Consider the following 27,254-nt stretch of genomic DNA (forward strand, 5'->3'; position numbering starts at 1 on the left):
TTTATTTTCCAGCCGTTAAAACCCCCCAAAAAATTCAACCCCCCCCCCCCCCAAAAAAAACAAAACAAAACAAAAAAACCCACAAAACAAAACAAACAAAAAACATTAGAAGTGAAGACTGTAATAGTATCTCATGCTACATAGCATTCATGTTGTGGTTTTCACTGATAAGGCTAAATCAAGTTAATTTCATGGTGTTATTACAATCTGGGGTCTGGGGCATTCATTTTGACAGATTTATCTGAAGCCACGCCTAAAGTCCTGATGCTGGTGTTGTATTGGCAGGGAGCACAGCGCACAGGACCGCATTGGCTGTTTTTTTCTTCTTTTTTCTTTTTTTCATAAGGGTCCCAAACTACACCGAGATTTGGAATATTACGTTATAGTCCTACAGGAAGATGGCGACTGTCATTCATAATCCTTTGAAATCGTAAGTACATTTCTTTTTTGTTATTATTATTTTAACGAAATTACTGCATCGTGTAAGATGGATGTAACGAGCTATTATGACTGTATGGGGATTGCACGCGCTTTTAAATAAGTCTAACATTTAATACCTTTAGTATATACTTGGGCAGTCTCCGTATCTTCAGGTACCGTTGCCTAGTTGCTGTATTGTGCAATACGAATATAAAAGCATGCACTTATGCACGGTGTGCGAACGGAAAACATCCCCAGTCCGCGCGCAAATGACTACACTCAGTTTCATTTATGCATAAAGTTGCGGAGATTCTACTTTTAAAAATAAATAGAATTTTTAAAAATATCCGTCTGTCAGTAGTTTGCTTGCGCTCCTTGTCGGGGATATTTGTGTAGTTAATATAATGCAAGTACTGACACAAAGCTCCCACTGCGCGACTCGTGCTTGTCTGAGCCTGACAAGCTCACGCACAGCAGGTTATTACATTAACTTTAATTTGTGTGCGTGGAGGAATAAACTGCTTAAAGCCGATCTTGGCGGTTTGAAAATGCATTTGTAGAAAAATATGTATATGTGCATGGGTTTAAAAAAAAGGTTAATGGGATGTGATCCTAAGTAGAGTAAAGATTTACGGGATAAAACCAACTTTCATTATATCACAGAATGCATGCCCCCCCCCCCCCCCCACCCGCTGCTGTCTGACGGCAGATGTTTACCACTGGTCATGTGGAATGCGCAGTGTTTGACAGTTTCTTGTGCAAGAGGCAAGTGTTTTAATAATTTGAACGGAATGCTGCTGCGGGTCCCTTAATTCTGAAATGATGCTCTTATTTTGTAGAGCTCTTTATTGTTGTTGTTTTTGTTGTTGTTGACAACCAGAAACATGTCATGGTTACTGTGTGGAGGAGGGGGGGACTGTGTTGTACCGAAACAGATTAGGCTGTGGGGAATGAAGGTATATGTGTTTGCTTTTGTGTGCATGTAGAGCAGCAGATTAGAGAGCGTCCCAGTATTTCAGTGTTTCGCTGGGTCCATCTGTTAACGGAGGTACACGTAAAAAAAAAAAAAAAAAAAAAAAAGACAGGCTGATGCTGGGGCAGAGGGAGGGAGGGAGTCCCATCTTCCCTTTGCATGCAGCAGGGCTTTCTCAGATAGACCCCCCCCCCCCCCCCACCAATCTAATATCTGCAAAAAAGGGAAAGCGATATGCATATGGACACATGACCCCACCTACCACAACAGACATACTAGTATAAGCTCAGAGCAAAATATGAGAGGCAACTGTAATGAAAAGTGTATGTGAAGTGTAATGTGTTGGAATGTAAGACCCAATATCAAGTAACATGTGAGTTACAGCCTTGGGAAGTAAAGTCGTGGTCTTAGACAGAGTCTGCTGTGTTTGAAACAAAAGGCCTTACTTCTGAGTCGCACTCAGGATGTGGCACGTTAATAATGCGCGCTCAGTGAGGACGTGGTAATAATCTAGCCTGCTCTCTTGTCAGTGCCCAGCTCTGACAAATGAATTATAATCATAAGGAACATGGCAGTAAATATGTCTGGCTTTGTGGACTCGCTCGCTCATGTTTAACAATGCATATTTTCCTCAACTGACTCAAATTCTCATTTTCAAAAGGACTTCTGGTAATTGAATCCTGGGAGGCCGGGTGGGATAATGAGAAGCCGACATGAGAAGTATTCAAATAAGCGCTGCGATTCATATGCAGAGATGTGCATATCGCGCCTGTTACCTTCTTTCATTAGAGTTGGATTTGTAAATAAAAACCAAAGAGCTCAGGTGGGATGTGGTTTGGTTGTGTTTGCACAAGGATTGAGAGAACTTGAACTGAGATTAGAGGAAATGTAAGAGAGATGTAGGGTTGTCAGTGTGTTTGGGGTCGTGGGTTTTTATTGTGGGTTTTTTTTTTGCATGTTTGCTAGAAGTGCGCCCCTCCCCCAGTTCTTGTGAGAGGGAGCATGAGTGAGTGATGGAGGTGGGTGGAGGGGTGTCTGTCTGGCTGCATTTAGTCCTGCTGCATACATTTATGCTACACTCTGAGCGCTGGGTTGAACCCTGGCCTTTGTCTATCCGAGCTCAGGGAATGGGAATAGAATGGTTTCCAGGCACAGACAATTAAATGGACAGGAACATTTTTTTTAAATGGAAACCTCCAAGCAGTGATCAATGCTTTTTCTTTTTTTTCCATGTTCTGCACATGGAAACATTTTTCTCTCTCTATGGGTGAGACTTTGGAGAGCTGAGAGATAAGCATGTGGTATCCTTTACAATATAAAATAGAATCTTTTATGTTGGACAAACATTTTATCCTCCACATTTCCTCCAGTAATGCTCATGCTGAGTTGAAATGACGTATGGGTCAAGCCATGTCTACACCTTCCACTCCTTCACCTCTCCTGACTTCTGGTGTCTCTGGTCCTCCACCCGTCCCTCAGCAAAACAACAGCAAGAGCATCTAATTCAGGGTTTCCCCCCTTCTGCAACACCCTTTCCTCTTCAGCTGTTTGCCCTGCCTCTCTCCTTCTTCCCTCCACCTCGGACTGCACTTTGCACCTTTCCCTTTTACTCCCTTTGTGTGTCTGTTTGCGTACAGGCAAGAGTGTGTGTGTGTGTGTGCGTGTGTGTGCATGAATGCGCTCGTGTGTACGGTCATTTGTGTGTTTGGGAGAAAAATGAGTGTGACAGGGTTTGAAAGGGAACACGTGTGCCCCAGGACATATCAAATCCCCACCCTGTACCCCGCCACCCCCTTTCCCTTCCATTCTGCCTCCTTGGCCCCTCCTCCTCCGTCTCCCTTCTCTATGCTTCACACTGCTCGACCTACAAAGTGCCACACAAAGAAGCCGATCAGTACCCACATGCTGTTGCCCCGCTTCACACATCCCCCTAGGGCTCCTACTTACTCCTATACTGGATTAGATCTCCTCTGACCATCTTTTGCTCAATATGCGGTTAACCTCCAGCATTCCCTAATGCTATTAACTTTCCTTCAAGATGCTGTGTATATGTTGTACTGTCCAGCACAGTCTATTAGAAAGATCCATCTGTGTAATGTTACAGAGATCATCCTAATTACTGTATTGTGAAAGCGTTGCTCATACAGCTTTCCATTACCTCTCACATACGGCCAGACACACAACATTTAAACAGTTCTGCATGTTTCAGGGCTCCATCTCTAAAGTATTTGACACAGTCTCTTTTGCAGGATTGTTCAGTTTTCCTGTAACTCAAGAACTACAAATGCCACAACTGTACTGTACTGCGAAGTGGAAAAAATATTTCAGAAAACATGCCATACTGTTATAGTCATCATTTAATTACCAATCAGTGAATATACTGCTCCAATACAGTACAGAAGCTGCTAATTTAAACTTTAATCAATAAAAAACAACAATAAAAACAAAAATTGCATGCCATGGTCTGTATTGATGAACCGCTTATACACCTATATGTGAATAACAGTACTGGGTCACCTGTACATGACACCTGCTTGACCATGGAAAGCCTGCCGTGAAGCTACCAGTGCACAGTTTTTGTGTTGATGTTAATGTCAGATAAGGTCTGAAACTCTGAATTTACTGAGTGAGCAGATTGTTGGTAACTTATGAGCCTCATCAGTCGATGACCTCGCTCTGTAACTTTACATCAGGGGTCGGCAACCTTTCTGATGATGAGTGCCATCTAAAATTTCCTCAGAAGTCAATGTGCCATATGATTGCATTAGCAATAAATTTAATAACGCTCTATATTAACAGTTACACTTGTCAGGTAGTGATGTCCAGCAGGTGAAAATGCAAGCTCCATGAACACGCACAGCTGTGGATTCGAGCTGAGTTTGTGACCCCCCACAGAGTCGTGCTTTTCAGTTTAATCAGCTGCATTTCGATGTCTTCTGTGTCCAGCCAGTTAATGGGAGACAAATCCAGCTGCTCATTAAAGCTTTCTGGTTTGATCAGAAAAGAAAACATTGGTCCATACACCTGAAAGTCCCGAAAACGCATTGTGAATTCTGTCTCAAGTCTACGGATGTATCCGTGTCTTTCCGTCATACTGATGCTGCACTGAGCAAACAGCTCCTGAAGCATTTGAAGTGTCTGAATGTGGAAATTTCGACATCGCTTGAAAAAACTGCCAGCTAGCAACGTCATTCTCACCAGTAGGCTAGGTTATTTTTAGCCAATTACAAGTTGAATCTGGTAGTTGGGGTTGTTAGCTAAGATACCGTCATTAAGAAGCGCCACAACTAATATGTCTATGTGAGCTAATTTGTGATGTGCACTGCCGGCCCGGCCATTTATTTTTTAATGCACCTTCTCAGATTAATTCACTGCGTGTCGTCCCCAGGGCTGGACTGGGACAAAAAATCGGCCCAGGCATTTTGACTAGAGACCGGCCCACCAGGTATTATAGGAAAAGCCTTAAAGCCTTTGAATGAAAACAAACACTGTTGTGACAGTGATGTACAGTCTTGTTGGTATATGTATGATTTCTATACATTTTATGTCAGATAAAAACTTTGGTTGTAAGATTCAGATAATTATTTAATAAAAGCGAGACACTTTAAATGAGAATAAGAAAGAAAAGCATTTCTTTGTGCCCCCCTCTCCCTGTTAATGCCCCACCTGGAGCCCAGTCAAAACTTTTCTAGACCTGTCCCTGCACAGTTACCAGCTGTCAGCTACTTAGAAAAGGATCCTGGTGTTATTTGTCTCTCAGAAACAGTTCATAACTTCCCTTCAACTCATTAATGTGACCTTAAAGGTAAACCTGTTTCTCCATCAGCTCTGATGATTCAGTAAGGACATCTCCTGGTTTCATCTTCATGTTTCCCTCTCACCACATATCCAAACCGATATCATGACCAGAAGCTTTACGGCTGTGGCTCCAACAAACATCTACTGATACTTGAAATTAATATTAAATCAATTCTAACAACAGCTGATCAAGCTTAAACGTGCTGCTGTTGCACGACATCCGCTGGTTTCCTCTTTCTGGCGCAAAGTGAGCGATAAACAAACAAGAGAGACGGGACTTGCGTCTCAGCTGATCATTGATCAGTTTCATGATTGAAGTAGCAACAGGAGAGGGAGGGGGAGAGAATGAGAGAAGAAGAGGGAGCTGACAGTCATGGCCTTGATGACTGATATCCGCCCAGTTTTATAAACTAGTGTGATAAAGAGCTGCCTACATCTCAAAATTCCAAATAACTGTAGTGAAAGAGCAACAGTTTAATCTGCTATGCATTCACACCTGCAAACAAACCGCCTGCCCCCAGACACACAAACGCTCCGTCCAAAAACAGGCTCAGACAGTTTATTATGCTGTAATTAGGGTCTCATTTTGTGGTTAAGAATTGGAACTATATTAGACGGTGCTTGCTGGAGTTCACCTACAAAAAGCATTTTTGCATGTTAGCAGATGTAATAATATCTCATATTTGTGTTCAGAAGAAAATCAGCCCGTTAATTTTACCATCCATTTTCTTCCGCCTGTCCAAAACAGAATTGTGGGAAGGGAGCCTATCCCAGCTGTCACAGGGCAAGAGGTGGGGTACACCCTGGACAGACTGTCAGTCTATGGCACATGACACTTTTCTTATTTTATGTGACCATTCATAATGTCGTTTTGTGAGTTTATTCATTGCAAAAAATTGTTAAACTAAGCACTAAAGTGTTTTTAACTTTTACAAGCCAGTATAACTCACCCTTGTTAAATGAATGTAACTTAACAATTAAGCTTAAAGTTGAATCAGATGACCCTGAACCATCCCGTAGTTATGCTGCAGGGGCATAGGCCTAGGCTGTTGGGGGCTTCCCATGATGCACTGAGCACGTCTTCTTTGCTTATCTGTTTTCACTCTCTGTGTCTTTATATACCACTACTGCATTTAATCATTAGTTAATATTAAACTCTTGCTCTGTTTCTCATAGTGTGTCTTTTGTCCCGTCTCTCTGCTGTCTTCTCTTCCTCCTCCCCACCAACTGGTTGCTCATCCCTGAACCTGGTTCCACCATGAGTTTCTTCCTGTTAAAATGGAGTTTTTCCTTCTCACTGTCACCAAGTGCTTCCTCATTGGTGGTCGTGTGATTGTTGAGGGTTCTTTCTAACATTGTAGGGTCTTTACCTTACAATATAAAGTGCCTTGAGGTGATTATTGTTGTGAATTGGCACCATATAAATAAAATAGAATAGAATTTATTTTTTCAAGTCAACAGGTTTGGATAATTAGTAAAGGCAGTTTATCACACATGGGAACGAAAGTGTTAAATGTTCACATTTGAGAACACAGGTCTAAATTTTTTGGGGGCCAATTTTTTTTTCTTTTTGTGTTAAAAATGCAAAGACTATTAAAAACAAAGCAAATAATCGGCTGGGAGATACAGTAGCACATTATAGCAAACTGAGATGGGATCAAAAGAGCAAGAAAACAGAGAGTCTTGAGAGATTAACACAAATGTGAAGAGACGGATGACAGTGATTTATTTTGCTGTTGATGAGTTCTTTCAGTGGCTAAATATTCAATTCACCGAGGAGGAAGAGAAAGTGACAGATACGAGTAAGACTGATGAAGAGAAATGACAGCAGATATCCAAACACAAAGGTTGATTAATGGAGCCTCCACTCCCCTTGGCTAAGGACTGAGTACCACATTAAATATTCATAACGTTCATTAGCCCTTTTTGGACTTCCTTCTCTAGCATGTGTGCGTGTGAGACCCTGTTTGCTCGCCTTGAGTTGAATGCAAATGAAATTAGCCCCTCAACTGTTCAATGATGTCTCCCTTTAACTGTGATACATCATTAATGGGTACCTGTGAGGGCAATAGCCCCTGATGTCCAAACACAGAACAAAGGATGGGATTGAAATATTCTTTACCTCCATGAGCTTTTACCGATAGACCTACCTGTGCCTATAGGTATAGAATGAAATAGTGATCCAAGACCAATGAAACCTATACTGACTGTTGTATACACAGCTCTTTTGTGCCAGCATGGGATGAGCTAAAACAGTCGTAGTGGTGCACACAGACACAAAAACACACGTAACAACTGCAGATTCCATCAGTATCCAGGAAGCTGGTGTCCAAGAGGAATGCGTTCCCTGACATGCAAAACTCGCCTTACATAAGCTCCATCACTGCACACAGCCATACAGTTAACTCACGGTTGGAGCACAGAGCAATTGAGGATAGTCAAATCAAGTTTGGGTAGGAATGTCTCAGGACACGCAAGCCGCAGACAGAAGTCTCGGAGGCATCCTCATACACTATTTACTCTCACGTAATGAATACAACACGCAGACAAATGCACAGCAGGCAAACGAGCTGTGCACGAACACTCACTTACGTAAGAGTTTATGAAGTCGCCCGGGGAGGTTATGCAGACGCTTTGTTGTCGGAAACGGGACAGAAACGTACAGGCAATATGGGATGACACGGGGGAGGGAAAAAAATGAGGGAGGAAGGATGAGGAGAAGTACCCGTAGGTACACACACACACACACACACACACACACACATGCGCACGCACACAATTCAATCTAGCCAACTGATAGTGACAGCCGAGATAACACTTTACCTCTGGGAACATGAGTTATGTGACAGGAAGTCTCTTCTGGAGATTTGGATTTGAGTGGATCACTGTGACTGCTGGTCTCATACTGTAAAAACACGTGTCACAAAAAGCACCAGCTGCATCCCTCATTTCTGGAGGTCTCTGCACAAAAACCTTAGTCAACATGAAGAGAATTGTTCCTGATATAAATGAATTCCAGTCCACAGTCACCAGCAGATTTGAGTTAGAGAAATCTATAAGACAAACAGCAGTTTGACTTATATTTGTGGACTTATGGGGATCACTTGTTGGACTGTTTATTGCCTGGTCTTGGAGTCTCTGCTGGCTGCCTGTTTCTGAAAGGAGTTGCTTCTCTCTGACATTAATCCAAAGTTATTTTTGTAGCACTGTGGATTAGATTAAATATACTTTTGATAACAATTCATTCTCTGTCAGTGCGCCCCAGGGTGGCTGTGGCTACAATGTAGCTTGCCATCACCAGTGTGTGAATGTGTGTGTGAATGTGTGTCTGAATGGGTGGATAACTGGATGTGTAAAGTGCTTTGTGGTCCTTGGGGACTAGTAAAGCGCTTTACAAATACAGGCCATTTTACAATTCACAGACAAGACAGTGAGCTTTGATGGGATTTCAGTGGCATTTCTGCAATTATCATTCCTTCATAACACGAATAACTAGAGTTAAATGTGATGATTTACCCGAAGTGCGTGTGTCAGGCAGTGCTGTGCATCCAGATATAGGACACAACAGTCCTTTGTATGTTTCCAGACATGTGATATGTTTTCCACTAGGACTTTTTGCCTCCCATAAAAAGCCATTTCTGTTACTGCATTTACATTCTACAAAACTATACCCTCTAAAGCTAATTGTTGGACCTAATTTTGAGAGCAAAAAAGGTTACCAAGCAATTAAAGGTACAGATTTGCATGATTCCTTCTACACTGTGACATGTGGTCAAACCCAGTAAAGAGGGTTCTGGGTTTAGACGAGCCTTTGTTCTCCCTGCAGATGCAACATGTGGGGAGTAAAACAAGGAAACATCCTTGTCCAGATGCACCAGTATAGCCAAAGTTGACGTTCACATTTAACAAATGTGAAAAACATGCAGCTGCCATTTGTTCTACACATGTCCGATTGTTCAGTTTTCTCTCTTCCTATTCCTATTTATGTCCTCTTTGCTCTTACAAAGTAGGCACCCCCTTCTTACTTCTTATGTGACACTCACCCCCTCTTTTCCTTCATCTTATGCATGCACTACCTGGTTCACGCTTCACTGCTAGTCACTCCACTTCTTACCCCTCTCCCTTCCCATTATCCATCCCTCCTTCCTTCACCCTCTGCACCCTCCATCTCCAAACACTGCACATCTTTGTGAGATTCAGTGTGACCAGAGAGCTGGTCTTTGTCCAGCTTGGCATTCTTTACATATCTGTGCGCAGTATCCACAGACCGCCCGTCTTAGCTTGGCCAGTCAGAGAGACGGGTGATAGGCAGCCAGATAGACTTGTATGTAAATAAACAGAAAAACTGACGCTGTTCTGCTGCTTTCGACATGTTCCAGCCTAGCAACAGAAGGTCCTTGTGGCATTATGAAAACAACCTCCTTGACACTAATTACGCTGCATTGGATTAAACGATCAGGGATTTCATGCTAAACAGAAAAGTCTCTTTTACATGTGTCTGATTTAAGAAAGACTTAATCATTAAGGGAAGCAAATAAATCTTGATTTGTTCTCTCTGACTCTTATGATCTTAGCTGCAGAAATCCTGCTGTGAGACTGGGACTGTGTAGGTTATTGATGGTTCACATCCTGATTTGTATCCTCTTATCAGTCGATGCACATCTGTTTATAGCACATCTGTTGTGTGGACTTTATTGTGGCACACTTAGTCATCTATAAATTTGACAGCATGAAACATTTCATCTCTTCTAATGGTTCCTAATCATTTCCTGTTATTTTTTTCCTCACTGTTCTAATGCCAGTCACTTTCAGTTCAGCTGCCTTTAAAGCCAGAACAAGTTTTTGTATTATACTAACACCCAGCTGATATCCACTTTATACTAGTGGCGATCCACAAATGTTAGCATTTAGTTAATAAGATATAAACAGCAGGAATTTGTTGTGAGTGACTCAGTAGCCACATATAATGCATTTAATTCAGATGTTGAATGAATGGGGCAGTTGATGTAGAAGTTAATGCTAACAAACCTGATGGATTACACTGGAATCAAAGCTGCGTGTGCCTGTTTTCCTAACATGTTCTTCGTGTACTTTCTGTGGACAGGCTTGGCGACCAGTTCTACAAGGAGGCCATCGAACACTGTAGGAACTACAATGCCCGACTCTGTGCAGAGCGCAGCGTGCGGATGCCCTTCTTGGACTCACAAACCGGTGTGGCACAGAACAACTGTTACATCTGGATGGAAAAGCATCAACGTCAGCCAGGTGAGAAACACTGCAAAGGTTGAAAAATGTAGCAAAAGTTATTCATTCATTAAGTCTGCATTTGGAGATATCTGCTTTTTTTTGCTTCAGGGAGATGATTGATGTCACTCTCGTTTAAAAATTCAACATAAGGCTACAGCTACTGGCTGCAGCACTGAATGCAAACAGTAGTAAAAATGTAAAGTGTATACTGCCACTAGTGTGGATTTTTTTACTCACTAAATATGTCATATGTAAAGACCTGAACAGGCTCTATTCACGAATGTGTTCATAAAAAAAATTAAAATCATTCTTGAGTAGGTGCACCATTTAACTCACTGGGTTAAACAAATAACCCATATGCCATGAGGCTAACGCAGCAGCCCAGATTTGAAACAGGCCATTTAGTGCATGTCTTCCTCTTACTAAAATAAATCAACTAAAAAAAAACTTGAATAAAGTACCTGGGCAATGGTTATACCTCTATAGCTACAAGTTGGCAGATATTAGAGCCCAACCAATTTATCAATGAGCCAATATTTTCGGCTGATATTAGCCTTGGTCTGATCTATCAGTACTGACATTTTTTACCATCTGATAAATGAATACTTCAAAAAGTGAACAGACAGGAGAAACAGCTTTTATTTTGCATAGTTTGTCCAGAGGGCGCTCTGCAACATCCCTATCAGGCTCTCAGCAGACTGGGCAGAGTCACATTTCCCTAACAAATGTCAGGGAAATCTGTTCTTGTTTTGTGTGTCTGAAAGAAAAAAAAAATCGACCAACATATCAGATTATTGGATTTTTAAATCACTAAATATCAGCATCAGTATTCGTCTTAAAAATCCTGTATCATTGATGTCTTGGAGATATTATATATCAACTAACTGAACTTCATCAAATCTCGTGAGTGTAGTTTATGCTTTGTGTAATATGGCACACTATGTTTATAATAAATCTTTTTTTGGCCAATAAAGCTACAGTAACTCTTTTTGGAGCTGAAAGAATTTACACAAAAAAAAAAACCTTTAAAAAGAACCACATTATTTGTTTGCTTTTGGGATCTGAATTATGATTTTGGCCAGAAAGAAGTTACTTTCTCAGATTTAAGAAAAGAAGGAAGAACAGCTCCCTTGACTTGACTGTGAATATACAAACAGTCCGTCTACAACTCACTCACCGATACAGTATATCTGCTAACAAAAGTCAAAAGTCTGAATTACAGCTGGATTAATTTTTTGGCCAGAAACAATCACTCCTCAGGGAATATTGAAACGAGCCTGCCAGGAAACCAGTGCAGACTCCAGGAAATGACTGTGAAATATAGCATGTTAATTTGCGAGCCTTACAAGTTCTGGTAGGTGAATTTAGAGCTGGGCTAGCTATTAGCTTTTACCTTCCAGTTTTTACGCTAAGCTAAGATGAACAGCCTCATGCTGGAGCTTCATCTTCACTGCACAGGCATGAGAGTGGTATCAATCTTCTTGCCCAACTCGCTGCAGGAAAGTTAATAAACATATATCAGAAAACACTGATAAATATGAATTAATGGATTTCCTCCATCAGTAAAAAAAAGTCTGCCAGCTCAACTTTTGTATATTCCCCGAGTTACTGTTTGCTGATTTATCCTTAAGCAGTTAGAATGCATTATGCGCATCTGGTTCTTCTGTGAAGCCAAAGGGAACAATCTGCTATTTACTGGGAGCTGGACACAAATAGCCTCCTCTCCATCTTGTATGCAAAGCCCTTCAGGCCACACCCTATACTTTGTGGCAGACCTAAGTCACATTATATGCATTTATTCTAGGTTTATCCCTCCCCCTCCAACTCTTGATTTTTATTCACCGCTCATGCAGACTTAAAACCCCTGTTTTTCATCTCTCCCTCCTACGTGGCTATTGGTGGAATACGATTAGGGTTTGAGAGCAAACAGCATTTGACTGGAAAAAAGTAAAACTGCATCTTCTCAACATTAGCATACTGATGTATCTCTTGGTACTTCTTAGATAAATGTCATTAAAGCTGCGATTTTAGCTTGCGAGTGATACATAGTCTCTAGAATTTGATCACAAGAGCTGGACCCCTCTGAATATATGGGGTAGTGCCTGAGCACTACGGAAATCATATTACAACATATTAAGTGTCAGGAAAGACCAGGCCTCTGTGTGCATTACTGTGTTTGCGTGTTGCAGAGCTCAATGCAAGGTTTGTTAAAATGGTACGCTTGCCAGTGGTTGTTAAAATTCTTCCTGTGTGCCTGTGTGACTCTCTGTGTGTACATATATATGGATGTGTGTGTGTTTCCAGGCCAGGCAGCAGGACAGATGTATACCTACCCCGCTCGTTGCTGGAGAAAGAAGAGGCGACTCCACCCTCCCCTGGATCCCCAGCTCCGCCTGTGTGAGCTTCGACTAGGTGAGACAAACAGCACAGCCATGCAGTGAAAGTCGAGACCCACAGTTACGCAACGGAGCCTACTTTAATGCATTTTATTTTATTTATTCATGCCGTCACATAAATACATCTGTTTTATTTGTGGCCTCTGTGCTGCTGGGTATCTGCATGTAGCTATTGCGCACGCTTGCTGTCTGGCCATCTGGCTCGGGTTAGCCCGTCTCTCCTACCAGGTCTCCAGGTTCATTTTCTCCTTCGAATCAATGCCGCCTCTCTCTCTGTTCTGTGGCTATAGGCGCACGAATGTATAGGCACACAAATACCCCCCCACACACACACACATGACTCTTGCTCCCCGTTGCACCACAGAAGCACCCTAACTGGGCCTCTATAATCATTTGTCCATGAGGCATAACAATGTAAGTGAGTCCTATGAGGTGGAAGTGTGTTCTCTCTTATGAGTGTGTGCATCCATGCATGCATACAGAATGTGTGTTATAACGGGTGGGTTGGGATTTTAGCAAAGGAATGCCCCCAGGAACCTGTGAAGGAGGGGAATGAAGGCAAGTCTTTGTTTCTGCTTTTCTACTCTATTGTTTCCCCTCTCGCTGTCTTCCAGATGCAATCTAATACTCTGGAGCTTTCCGCTAAGAATGACATGCTTTGCTTTCAAAATGAGGACAGAGAGTCCTTCTGATTAGGAAAAAAACAACAAGAAAAAAACAAAAGCTACAGCTAACCAGCTCATCAACCAACAAGCTTGCATAAAAACAGAAGAAATTAGAGAAGGTAACACTGCAGTTAAAGAGGCATGCAAAATTTCCTGGACGCCGAGAGTAGAAGTGCAGAATTCTTGACTTTTGTTTTTGAGATATCCTATTGTGTAGTTTGGACCAGATGTCTATCATAACAAAACAGAAGAATGTGAATTCTCCCCTCGTGGGCTTTTGCAAAATGCTTTATGTTTATTTAATGCTTCCTGAGCAGAGAGGTTTGTCTCTGTGAATACACAGAAGCCATGCCACTTATGAATTCCTTGTTCTTGTAGAGTTTTGCTTTTCCTTTTTCACGTCCCAGCTCATGTTTCAGCAACCATTTTTCTGTCCTCTCAACTAGTCTTCTATATAGCAGGTTAAAACAAAACACATGAGATCTGTGTAGGAGCAGCAGAAGTCAAGATATCCTGACTGTGAAGTCGCTCTCAAAATCTCACAAAGCAACTCAGCAGCATCTTTCGTCATGCCCACTTCTTTCAAACATCCAAAAACCTCTTTTGATCCTCCAGAGGGAAAAAAGGTGTTGTGCAACTGCTTTCACAGGCTGAAGATGAGTAAACTGGACTTTACATTTAAAATTATTGATGCACACCTAAAAATTTAAATCCAGGCAACTTGTGCATGCATGTATTAACTGAGGCAATGTGTTCTTTAGCCCCCAAAAAGAAGGTAAAGACACGAATGAAGGACAATCTAGAGGAGGAAAGTGGGTTTCATGTACAGGAAGGAGGCTGTCAAAAGAGACCAAAGTAAAGGACAATGTGTATGTGCTGGGGAGGGGAGGCAGAGCGGTGATTGAATGAAGAAAACACAGAGGCAGTGCAAGCACAAAGTCATAGCATACAAAAAGACAAATGAGAGGAGGAGGAAGAGGAGGAGGGAAAACGCAGAGGTACAGAAGCTCTGTATTCAATAAGTGTCTTACATCCTCAGCAGCTGTGCTCGCTCCCTGCTTTTCTTATCATAGCCTTAGTTTCATTCGGCTCTCATCCTGGTATTAGAGATGAAAGGAGAGGACAAGGAGGCAGGGCTGCTGCAGCAAGTTCGTCTCTGTGGAAATGAACAGAGCAAAAGCAGGAACGATGAAGGAGATTAGATAGGGGGAGAAATAAAGAAGAATGAGATATATGAGAAATATTACAGGCTTAAAAGCAGTGAATGTTTTTTTAAAAATATATGTATTTGGATAATTTCCTTCCCATAGCACGCTTGTCTTATCTTTTATTGATGTTGGATCTGGTAGCCTGCTTTTCATTATTCCCAAAGCTCCCTCCTTCCTCATAAAACCTCGTCCACCCCGATGATAATCATTAAACTCTGTCACCTACCATCTGTGCTAAATTACCACAACTGCACCTCACATAATAAAACGATAAATAAAATAAATGGACTAGACGACCTGTTAACGAATGACTTTGAGGCATTTAGGCAAAATGTACCTAAATACACGTGTAAGTAACCACAGTGCTGAGCTTCTTTCTTCTTCCTCTGTATTTATAGGAAGATATATTTACTTTTAAATGCCGTCACGCTATTTTTCTTTAATATCATCATCATATGATCATTTTATCTTACCAGCGGCAGCCTGGAGAGCACAGGCTGACATGAGCTGCATGGCTCACAGGCAACTTCTTATGGTGGAATATATGTTTTCAGTTTAGTAGCTTAATCTAGCATACTGCAATAAAAAAATGTTTTTACATTTTTTTACAGATAGATTTAAGCATCACTGTGGTTCTGTCAGGAGATTTATACTGTAAAGTTGTACTTGTAAGTGTCGAGAAGCACGAGGCGCAGTGTGAAAGGATGCATTCACATAAGAGCTTTACTTATAGCAGCCTTACACCCCAAGTGCTCTTTTCTGCCTGGCCACAGGTTAAACAGCTTTTAGCCACTTTAGTGCGAAATGCTGGGATGAAGAAGTGGGATTAAAACACACAGGTTGATGCACACTTGCCTTGCTATACACAGACACATACACATACTCAAGTGGTCTTTGTTTCCTTTTTGTCATTCCCTCCTTCGCCTTCTCTCTTCAGAAGCAGAACTGGCCCCAAAGCGTGAGGGGGCACCGGGGGAGGCCACAGCCCTGGAGGCCCTACTAAGGGGGGACAACCTGCTGGAGAAAAAAAACAACCTCAGTAAGGAAGACGAGACATTGCTAGAAATACAGGTATGGTTAATAAGATAAGGAAGATTAGTATATGTCACCAGTAGGGGTCCCTTTAACTTCATGTATGCGTCTCATTTGACATCTTATTTGGCCAATGCCCGAAGTCCACTCTTCTCTGAGGTGCAGCCAGTGTAAATACATGGATTTTTTTTAATAAATCACAGCAGCATCTCAAGTTTTGTTTCTCCACCAACTTTCCCTGAAAATTGGCCAGGTAGATTTGATGTCTTCCTGCAACAAATGACAATGAAAACCCCCCGACAAGTAAATCAAACATTAACCAGGAGAATTGTAAATATGTCTGCATCTATATATTTCCAGCTTTCTGAGACGTAATGCTACCTCTGTCTAACCCCTGTCTTTCTGTTTGCGTTTGCACTCTGCAGAGAGTACTCGAGGCAGAGGAAAATGGGGATGGCTTCCATGACGATGAAGACTTTGAACTCGACACTCCGAAGAGAAAGAACAGAAACAGAGGCAAAGTGAGTGTCGAAAGCAAAAACAGGATTTATATATATGACGGTGTGTGTTGAATTGTAATGTAATACAGAATAATACAGAAAAAAATAATTTGTCACATTAATACAAAATCCAAATAGGTTAAGACTCAACACCACCATCAACCTGAAAGCAGAATACTTTACCAGCATTATAGGATACAGTAAGCTTTTTTTAACTTATGTTGGAGGAAATAAATGGATGATCACATGTGTTTTGTGTATCCTTTCAGAACCGAGGCTCGAGCCGCAGAAGGGCAGACCCCGTTAACATCGAGGACCAGGATAAACCTTATGTCTGTGACAGTAAGGGCAAAGAAAACTTCATTCTTTGTACATGTACCATCCTGCGATCGGTGCGATTACAGTCACTGTGTTTTCTCAGAGCAGAGCTACTGTGTTCTCCTGAGATCTGGCTGTTAAGAGAAAAAACATGTGTATCAATATATATATATTTTAAAGCCCTCTCTCTGTTGCTAAGAGCAGTCCTCTGCAGCATGAAGAAAGAGTTTGCTGTTAATCCAGACCTGACCAGCATGCCACTTTCGTACTTGGACAGAATTCCTCAGTAATGGATTGCCGCGGGAATTGTGGCTAGAGATGCTGACTAAGCCTCAGACAGATGAATTTCATCCTCGTTTTTGTGTCTTGTTCTGTCTTTCCGATATTGTTTGCTTTTGTGTCTTCTCTGTTCCAGATAGATACAAACAAAAGTATAACTCAAAAAAGGCTGAAGAAGGTATCTCAACCTGTCTCCATCTTGTCTTTCTAGGAGCTTCTTGAGCTGTCTTTATGAATGGCCTTTTTGCTAGCGAGCATTTGGCGTCCTTGACTGACTGAATGCTAATGCTCTGAATATGTGCAATGCTTTAATTGCTTTAAGGTAGTCTAGGCATCCCTGTGCAAGCACTGCATGATGCTAACAGTAAACCTAATGCCTCAATGCTTGCTTGTTGCAAAGCATGCGCCAACTGATGCTTAAACACCAGCTCATCTAAGGGGTGCATGCTTAATAGGTTTCTCTATAGCTGTGTGCTATTCTTAGATAAGTGTTTGCACTGGTTTGATTTATTTCTATATATTTGAAAATAGAATTGATTGGTTGATTGTTGTTAAGGCTGAAATAGCTGGATCAATAATGCACCAGAGAGCTGTGTAATGAGAAATGTCTATAATGGCTACAAGGCCAGTGTACCCATGTAAAAACTCCTAAATGAACATGAAAATATCATAAATGAGATGATTTTTCTTTTAAGTCTTTCTCTGTCTTTTAACTTTGCTATAGTTCCACTTATTTACCTTAGGAAACATTTTCTTAGCAACAAATAGTTGTAGTTATTTCGCAGATAGAGGTTCTGCCTTACCGTCTTCCACTGACTCTCTAGGTGTTCACAGCAACTAACTTAGACCCGTGTCATACACTGATGTTTTCACCTGACAGTGTGCAGTTTTGCATGGTTTTAACTTTCCTGTGATTTAAAAAAAAAAAAAATCTGTAGTGTGTGGAAAGCGCTACAAGAACCGGCCTGGCCTGAGCTACCATTACACACACACTCACCTGGCAGAGGAGGAGGGAGAAGAGGAGAAGGAACCAGAGATGGCTCCGTCTCCTCCTCAGAGTTCAGAGAACCATAAACGTAAGTTGCTGGCTGGTATTTAATCATACTGATTAACGGGATATTTCCAGGTCACAAAAACTTTCACTTACTTACGAAAGCTCAGACTGAATGGAAGCTCGTGGACCATTACCCTTATTTCTCCTGCTAACAGCTCAAAAGGGCCCCGATGGTGCTGTTATCCCCAACGACTACTGTGACTTCTGCCTGGGAGACCAGGACTCCAACAGGAAAACAGGACAAGCAGAGGAGCTGGTGTCCTGCTCTGACTGCGGACGTTCTGGTGAGTCCTCACTTACTGGTCATAGATGGTTTATGTGAAAACCTGAGATTTTGTATTTGCCTAAGCACTAATTGATACCACAAGTGGAGCAATAGTTATATAATCCTTCCAGAAGACTTAGTAGAAAAAAGTGAATGCCATATGAGTGATTTCAGTAGGACAGCAAGAAGGCGTACTAAGAATGTGCCCATTCACTTTTCTGCCAAGAGTGACATGAAAGTATTGATACAACTCATGTGTCTGTTCATATACAGTTTGCACCATCTAAGCTTAACATTAAGTTAATGGCGACCAGTTGTGCTCATTTCCAGTTGTATATTTTTATTCATTGTCTGTACTAAAGTAGCTTTGTATCACTCGTATTTCAGAACGAAAATTGCTATCATAAACTGGGCCTTTATGCCACCTCTTAGTTCATCCTCTGCCTGAAACAACCCACATTATTCCTTTTAAGACCATCGTTCCTTTAAGCCAACTTTCTTCCAGTTGGCTTGTGTTTTGTAACCTGAAGGTGTCAGCAACTTGTGGGAATGGCTACTGTGCTCACAGCCAGATTTGTGTGCCTGCTAATAAAGTTTCTAACGAATGTACACAACTCTGTACGTATGTGACAACAACAGCTCAGTAACTGGAGTTTAACTGGCTTTCCTAGTTGTTTTCCAACTTTGTTCCCACTGACTTAAGTGGAAAGACAATAAAATTTCTCAAGTGGAAACTATTTTTTTATTAGTTAAACGTAAATACTGAAGTATGAGATTTGATACCATGCATAAGGTTAGGTTTTATGTATCTATTACATGGTGTCCCTGGTGGGTGATGAGCACTTGCTTCACCCCCTGAAAGTCCCATCTGTTCCAGCTTTGCCATTACTGTCCTCCACCTGGTGGTCTTAAGCCTGCCCCCCTCTCCATAAGCTTAGGCTGCCCATGTGCTGTTACCTTGCCATGGTGGGTAGGCTTGAGGGTTTAACCCTGGCAAGGCATGGCAAAAACAGCACATGACCCTTCGTGTTTGGGGCTAGGCATCGGGCTAACACCTCCATCTCGTAAAAACTCCAGCAAGTTACAGAAACTTTCATGAGAACACAGTACACTTAGGTTAGCTTAGTCCAATTTAAAAGGAACAGTTAGCCTCGTTTGGTTCAGAGGTAACAAAATCTCCTTTTTGGTTTTTAAATGGATTTAAAAAACAAAACAAAATGTGAACTTTAGATGTGCTGGTAAGATGTTGTTACCTCATGAAAGAGCCTGTAACCCCCACCGCTCCTGCCCGTTCTACATTTTTATGCTAAGCTAAGCTAACTGCCCTCTAGCTGTGTGTGAGTTGTATCAATCACTTCATTGGTCTCTCTTTGCAGGTAAGAATGACAGTGGAGATATTTCAGAAATGTGTTGTCTGCTAGACTCATACTTTACTTTAAGTCTTACTACACATCTCATTTTTGTTTCTCTTTACTTCCTTTTTGTCCACGATCTTGTTCATGTGTATCGCTCGCTTTCTTGCGATGTTAATCTTTGCCACATGGATTTAAATTGTGTTTCTCTATCGGCCACAGATGCGATGCAGTTTAAAAGTTTGCATCAAATATAAAGGAATAAATTACACACATATATTTAGGAGGGAGATGAGGGGAGGTACATGTTGTTACCCAGTTTAATGTAGTCCTTTCAGAACAAGTTCCCCAAAAATTCAAACAAATCTGTACCTTCAGGTGATAATGTAGATTTAGATGCTTTTGGTGTGCAATAAAAGCTTTCAAGTGTCTCTTCAATGGGGTTGTCAATGAGCCTTTCAGATCATAAGAACTGAGAGCCAACCACAGGAAAGAATCATACGAATTTGCAGAATCCGCCGCTTGCTTCCATCCTGCATGCTTCTCCATGTCAGCCTCGTCCATCAGTAAAGACCTCTGCCTTTAGACAACATGCTTTCACTCTTTTGTTGCTCAGTTTTCATGCATTATCCTTTGGCACACGTGGCTGCATTTTTCCACCTTTTTTCCCCCCCCGTTTTGTTTCCCACACTAGCCGAAAACGGCATCTGCTGGATATCTCAGCAAAAAACCTTTGGTTGAATCATTTCAGCAAGCGAGATGTTGTCTTACTACGGTAGAGTGTGCTAGAACAACTGGGAGACTGTGTGGCCTTGTCTGTGTTGCTCTGATGCTGATGTTTTCATGGTAGCTGGAAGAGGAGGAGCGAAGAAGGATGGGAGGAAGCGGAGCACTCTCGAAGAATTGTTCGGCAGCGCGTCAGACAGCGAGGCCTCCACGTTTCATGGCTTTGAAGATGCAGAGCTGGAAGATATTTCGTTCTCAGACAGTGATGTAGTTGCTGACAGCTAATAATGGGACAACTTGACTAACTGAGCCTTCTGCCATTAAAACTTTTTTCGAGGGAACAATGAAAGACTCATGAGGCACATAATGGACTGCAGAAAACCACAGTGAAGACACTTCTGGAAAGTATCTTGGAAAGGATGTAGGATATATATTCACATATGCTTCTGCTTGGGAATTTGTTTCTCATGGACACACTAATATATATTTTTTTACCATCCTCATGGATTTTTCAACAATTGAGCCATTTTCCATTTTTCATAAACAAAAAATTAAACAAATAAAAATGTCCTTACATTTGACTTTGCATCAGATAATCAATATAACAAACTATACATCTTTGCTACATGCCACTTAAATCTGGACCAAAAACATCGATAGCACTGTGGACTACGGAATAAGGAATTCAAAACATGACTTTTCCATGGTAAAACAAACACGTGACATGGGAGAGGGAGGCACTTGGACTCTCAAGTCACTCCACTAGCTAAAGAGGACAGTGAGCAGCGAGGTAAGAGCCAGTCACCACTCCATTATCCATTTAAGCCGACAGGATGTCTGTTAAAAGTGTCTCAGCGGATTTCTTCTCAACTGCGATTCCTTAGAGTAATTTGTGAGGACGGCAGTAACTCAAATATCTACACAGGTCACATTCCTTGTTATTTTACTCATGAGGCTTAGACGGATCAGTGCGATCAGTGTTTTGGGCTTCTTTCCCAGTCCAGATATATGTCAGTTCACCCTTGCATATGGCTCATTGATACCCCATTGACACCAGTGTACTTATGACTGTCCTCTCATAACTGTGATGATGTGGGCAGGCTACATAAAACAATGTTATTAAGGCAGGCAACAAGAGGACCACTTTACATATTTCTTTTTGTGTTGTCATGGTTGGCTTACCAGAAGAGGATAAAATATGTCTCGGCTGTGTTTAACTGTGCACACATGACTGCATGTGTTTTGTTTTCCTGTCATATAATCACTTGCTGTATACACTGTCAACACTGTCATAGAAGACAAAGACAGAGAAACACGCAACCATCTGGGTGAAGAGTCAAATCCTTTTTTTTGTGTGTGAACTAGATCACATTAGAGGAAATATTTCACAATGTTAGCCAAGTCACTTTATGTATATAGCACATTTAAACACAGCAGATATTGGTCAATGTGCTACACAGCAAGCAGCTAAAACGAAATGTAACGCATTTGGATGAACTAAAACCAATTTAAAGGCAAATGAAATGAAAGTTAAAACATAAAAAGCAAAACCACCTGGACAGCGGCAAAAGGACACACACTGGCCACTTTATTAGGCACACCTGGTCAGCAACCCGGTCCAATGTGTAAATGGTAAAGGTTTTTATATAGCGATTTTCTACTCTACCTGAGTAGAGCAGAAACAACAACATGCTTTTCTATCTAACATTCATACTCCGTTGGATGCTTCAGAGAGCAACTCTGGGTTCATTATTTTGTCCAATTTGGCATGCAGACTGGAGCAGCTGGGAATCAAACCAAAAACCCTCCAATTAGTGGATGACTTGCTCTACCTGCTGAGCTACAGCCACTCCATTAATGTAGACAAACAACCAGCTAAAGTTCAGGAAGACAGGGGATTAAAGTGATCTTGAATGCGCCATGTTTGCTGGTGCCAAACATGGTGCATGGTGGGTATTTCAGAAAGTGCTGATCCACTGGGACATGACTTTCCCAAAATTGGAAAACAGAACCATTGAAAGAAACGCTGCCTGGTCTGATGAGTTGAATTCTGCTTGGACATTCAAATGGGATACTTTGGTGCCCTTAGTACAGTTGCCATATTATTGCCAAACATGTTCATGCTTTTAAGACCACAGTGTACCCATCTACTGATCCAGAAGGATAATGTGCTGTTACAAATTGGTAATCAGTGATCGGAGTTTGTTTGAACATGACAATGAACTCACTGGCCTTCACTGTCACCAGACAGATGGCCAGTGTTAAAATTAATTCAAAACACGTAACTGTAACTGTGCAAAGCTGCTAGGTGAGTCACAAAATAAGAGAATAAGAATATAAAGCTAGAAATCAGTTTAACAGATCCACTTTAAAATCACTCCAAAACAGTTTGTAAACTTCTTTTCGGCAATCCACTTCTCCTGCCCCTGCTTCCCTTTGTGTTTGTCTCACCGTCCCGACACAGGTCATCCGACATGTCTGCAGTTCACTGAGAACATGATGCAGGCTGTCAGGACATACCAGTGGCAGTGCATCGAGTGCAAGTCCTGCAGCCTCTGTGGCACCTCGGAAAATGATGTATGTATCACAGAGGAAAACCTTGTGCCAACCTTTGTGTCTCCAGAAATGTCGGCTCTCACTTTGAATTGGCTGTGAAGCTATGGAATGACCTTTCACCAGCTTGTGTGCAGCCTATCAGAGAAATAATACATATTAAATTATCTGTGTGTAGATATAGAATTATATGGAGCCAAATACGCAAAAAAATTTGAAAGTCTGTAAAGATTAATTAAGATTTTAACTTTAAATGCAATGTGCAACCAGCAAGCCCCTGTTTTATAATGTATTGTATAAAATAATGACAGCGACTGTGTGTTCATGCAGGACCAGCTGCTGTTCTGCGATGACTGTGACAGAGGATACCACATGTACTGCCTGAAGCCACCGATGACCCAGCCTCCTGAAGGTACCGCAGCCGAAAGCCACTCTGACAGCTTTTAGTGTACATCAGTGGTGCTATATTATATGTTTGAAAGCTGCTACAGGCAAAGTCTATATATGGAAAAGATTTCAACCATTCCTTCTCTCCTCTCTTTACAGGAAGCTGGAGCTGTCACTTGTGTTTGGACTTGTTAAAAGACAAGGCCTCAGCCTATGGAGAAGCATAAAGGACACCCTGGACATTTTTTAAAGCACATGTAAACACAATATATATATATTTGTACAGATGCACTTACTGTTTGACATATACTTTCTCCCAGATAAAACCCAACACACACACACACACACACACACACACACACACACACACAATACCCACATATACACAGATACACACTCCGGTGCATTAGCAGGCTCAGGGCTTAGTTTCCCGTGTGAGGCTCAGAGATCCTCTACCTCTCATAAAGCAAAGCGACACTCACAGATGCAAATGCCATACGCCATCTTAAGCGTAAGTCAGCTAACAGCAGATCTGCTGTTCCCTCGTTTCTCTACCTCACCTCTCAGCAGACAGCAAAAAGCCAAAGCAAGATGGCCAATACGGTGTAGAACATATGCATGTGAAGTACACGTTTATTTTAACTGCATTTCTGCATGTTCTCCCCCCTGATTTGGATTTATTTGAGTATGATTTGGAAGGTGTTTCTCCTAGAGTATTTGCTGAAGCTGCATCACTTCCTTCCCTTGTAGCTTAAGTTCTCCAGTGGGGGAACCTTGAGTGAGTTTGACTAATGTTTGTTTAGATTTCTCCTTCCAGCTCTACTCCTCTGCTATGTTTAGATTTTACAGTGACATTCCCACTTTACATCTGGACAGACTCAGTATTAGTTATGCCATCTTTCACAGGTTTTGTCAAGCTTGGTGAAATTTATATCCTGCGTTAAGGGGAAATGGGGCGATAAAACAGCCTCCACTATCATTCCCTTTGGAGCGTAGTGACTTTATATCCACGTCTGTTTTTCTGTATTCGTTCAGTTACCAGGATACTGTGGTGCTCAGTAGGACACCTTACTAATGGTGTAATACTTTAAAAAGTAGAATTAAAAAAATATTCATCTAAATGTCATCTGTAAATCTGTGGTTCCCAAACTTTTTCTATCTCCTACTTCCCAGCCAAGTTATAGACTGACTGCATTTTATTAAATAAATACCTGAAATTTCTTATTAGAAATACAACTTTACATCTTCAGTGAACTAAGAATACAACTTCATACTTTATTTGACTGACATGTCAATGAGCCCGAGCTACAGGTTTTCTTCTCAGTAAATTTTGACATTAACCTGAATATCGTTAGCCTTGCTAGCATCAGAGCCCACTTTTGTTCTTTAAACAATTCCTTAATAATCCTTCTGTTTTTTTTATAGTTAATTTGAAGGGAACGTTTGCAGTGGTAGATTCACATATCACAGTTTAAACAATTTATTTGCCTACACTTTCGCTGACTTTGGTTTTTGTCTGAAAAAATAACTTCACTAGCAGCTGCTGCTAGCCAGCTATTTCATGCTAACTCCATGAGTTGATTGAACGTTTTAAGCTATTCAGCTGACTCATTTTAAAAGAAAAAACACCATAAAAAGGGTTTAATCATGCCTAAAAAGCCACAACTAAAACACTGAAGCTAAGCTATCAACTTTTAGACTTTTTTCACAACATCCATTTTGACATAGAAGGTAAATGGATATGTTACTAATGACAATAATGAACATCTTCTATTTAGGAGCAAGGCTTAATTAATGTTCATGTCAAAATGATTTCTGTGAAAAAGGTTCAATAACTAGCATTGTGATTTTAGCCTCTAACCATACATCATATCTTTAATTGGAGATTGAACATAACTCTTCATCAGACAGCAATCCAATCAATTTCTTATTATACTCAAGTCTTTCAGTGTTGCCTGTCCGGTTAAGTGCTTAGAAGTCCAATGGTGTGGACTGGTCAGCAGTAAGTAGTTGTTCTTTCTAAGCTTTGATGGAACAGCCTTTATTTTTTGAAAAATGTTCAGCTTTTATTGTTTCACTCTACACTATCCATACATACACAGGTATTTTAATAAACATAGCCTTTTCTATGCATTTTGACCTTTCGTCCAAGGCACTGAAAATGGGAGCTTCTTCCAGGGTGAAGATTTTCAAAAAGTCACGTTTCTTAGTTTTTTTCCAGATTTTGTCCACTCATATCATCTTTTTTTTTTATATCAGACTGTGCTTTCTGCTAGTTTTTTTAGGCTCCATATTGTCTAACATTTCTATAAGGTCAGGTTTAAACCATCACCTGTTGCTTTGGCAGCATGCTCTTTCATTTGGGTGAAGACATCTTTCAAAATGAACATCCATATAGAGGGCCTTTCCAACAGTTTGGGAACCACTCGTGTAAATTTTCCAATGCAACGTGTTTATAATGAAACCTTCATACATTATTATCTCTCAAGGAAGCAGCATATACTGTTGTGTCCTGTGTTTTGTATGCAGTTAAAAACAGAATATATTCTGGGAGTGCTGCATTTGTACAGCTGTGTGAATAAGGCTAATGTTTACTTGGTTACATGTTAGACTGAGCACTAAAATCTGTGAAAATTGTTTATATTATGAAAAAAAGTTGACTCTCAAAAGCGAAACACGTCAAGAGAAGAAATGAGAAAAGGAGAAAATGATCCTCAAAGTACACATAGTGTGCTTCTCCTGACAGGATATCACATTTTGCATTTGTGTTTTGTGTTATTATGTGTTTGTATTTGATAACACGTTTCCACTGACAATCATGAGGTAGCATAGACACATTATTAACACACTGAGGCTTTCACTGTGCTTTTCTCTGGTGAGTTTTCAATGTCATTTGCGTCTTCCTTACACAAATGTCATGTACGGTGTTTTTGGGTGGGGAAGAGGGGGTGATGCCATCAACTACAGTGATCCAAATGTGTGATGTTTTGTTAAAATAAATGTTTCATTATTGTGTTAAAATAAAGAGCTTGATTCTTGTTTGCTTGTATATTAACCATATAATGAAAATAGCCCGGTCAGTAGCAGACCTGTTTCCAATTTCTCCTGTGGGAATATTCTCTCATTCCAGTGAACTGTGTTAAGAGATATATTCTAAAACACTTCTTCAGCTGAGAATAAGAGAGGGGAAACACACAGTTTTACTTGTTGCTTAGCAAGGGCAGCTCTGAGCTCTCGCACGAGAGTGAGGGCTCAGGGACTCGCAGCTCTGAGACTGCCCCGGTCTTTATTTTATACATCAGTGGGTGTTTGTTCCTTACATTGAAATGTGGTGGTGTATATGTATGTGTGTGTGTGTGTGTGTGTGTGTCAGAGTGTGACCCCATAAACGACTTCCCTAAATCTGCTGGCCTGGAAAATCCAACAGTTCATCTATATGTAAAAAAGGCACTTAGACTAAAACTGAAATAGCTACGTTTATCCTACCGTAAAACAATAAAAGAAGGTACGACCTCTCCCATGCTCCCAGGATGTGGTTGTGAATGCTAGAGCACTCTGGAATGCACACAAAGCCTTTGCAGACTATTAAGGATCGCACATCCTATCACTACCATATGTAAACTAAAAGATTATACTGACTACTAAGTACAATTTTCTATTAACAACTGTTTTACATAAACTGACAATTAGACATTGAAGTACTAGCCAAGATGACTGTGTCTAATATGAACATGTCCTCCCCATCACATATTGCTGCTTTCCTGTCTCTCACCCTCTGTGTATGAATACTCTACAGTGAGCAGTGACAGAAGAATAAACTCATTTTCCAGTAGTATCAAATGAATGTTCACCTTATGAAAGCACTTTCCACTCTCATCAATGATTATATTATATAGATTGATAGTCATATATTATAGATTCGTATAGTCATTGCTAGAAATCTTACTTGGTAGTATTTACATTTTTTTACCACTAGGTACCAGTATTGGTGTGGAGTTGAACTCTGGATTTACGCTGCAGTAGACTTCTCATTGTTGAATTCATGGAACACTTATTTCTTTAGATTTAGGCATAGGTCAAA

At 41.0% G+C, this 27,254-nt stretch overlaps 1 protein-coding gene across 4 annotated transcripts; it reads left to right on the top strand.

Annotated features, from left to right (window-relative positions):
• The first annotated feature begins 79 nt into the window (after positions 1-79).
• On the top strand, positions 80-26,198 carry dpf3 (double PHD fingers 3). Of its 4 annotated transcripts, XM_006793066.3 has the most exons (12): positions 83-430; positions 10,296-10,456; positions 12,743-12,850; positions 15,645-15,778; positions 16,165-16,260; positions 16,509-16,581; positions 16,973-17,014; positions 17,775-17,912; positions 18,046-18,174; positions 22,698-22,810; positions 23,117-23,198; positions 23,333-26,198. In XM_006793066.3, exons 1-12 carry the CDS (start codon positions 399-401, stop codon positions 23,398-23,400), a joined length of 1,176 nt encoding a protein of 391 aa, XP_006793129.1. In that variant the 5' UTR covers positions 83-398; the 3' UTR covers positions 23,401-26,198. The 4 variants fall into 4 exon arrangements, 3 of the variants coding, with proteins under 3 accessions (XP_035764589.1, XP_006793129.1, XP_006793130.1); XR_004843692.2 differs by lacking the exons at positions 23,117-23,198; positions 23,333-26,198 and adding an exon at positions 20,358-21,023 and having other exon boundaries at positions 80-430; XM_006793067.3 differs by lacking the exon at positions 16,973-17,014 and having other exon boundaries at positions 85-430.
• Positions 26,199-27,254: the final 1,056 nt, after the last annotated feature.

The sequence above is a fragment of the Neolamprologus brichardi genome, chromosome 15 (genome assembly GCF_056152115.1).
Source record: "Neolamprologus brichardi isolate AB-2024 chromosome 15, ASM5615211v1, whole genome shotgun sequence".
NCBI lineage: Eukaryota > Metazoa > Chordata > Actinopteri > Cichliformes > Cichlidae > Neolamprologus > Neolamprologus brichardi.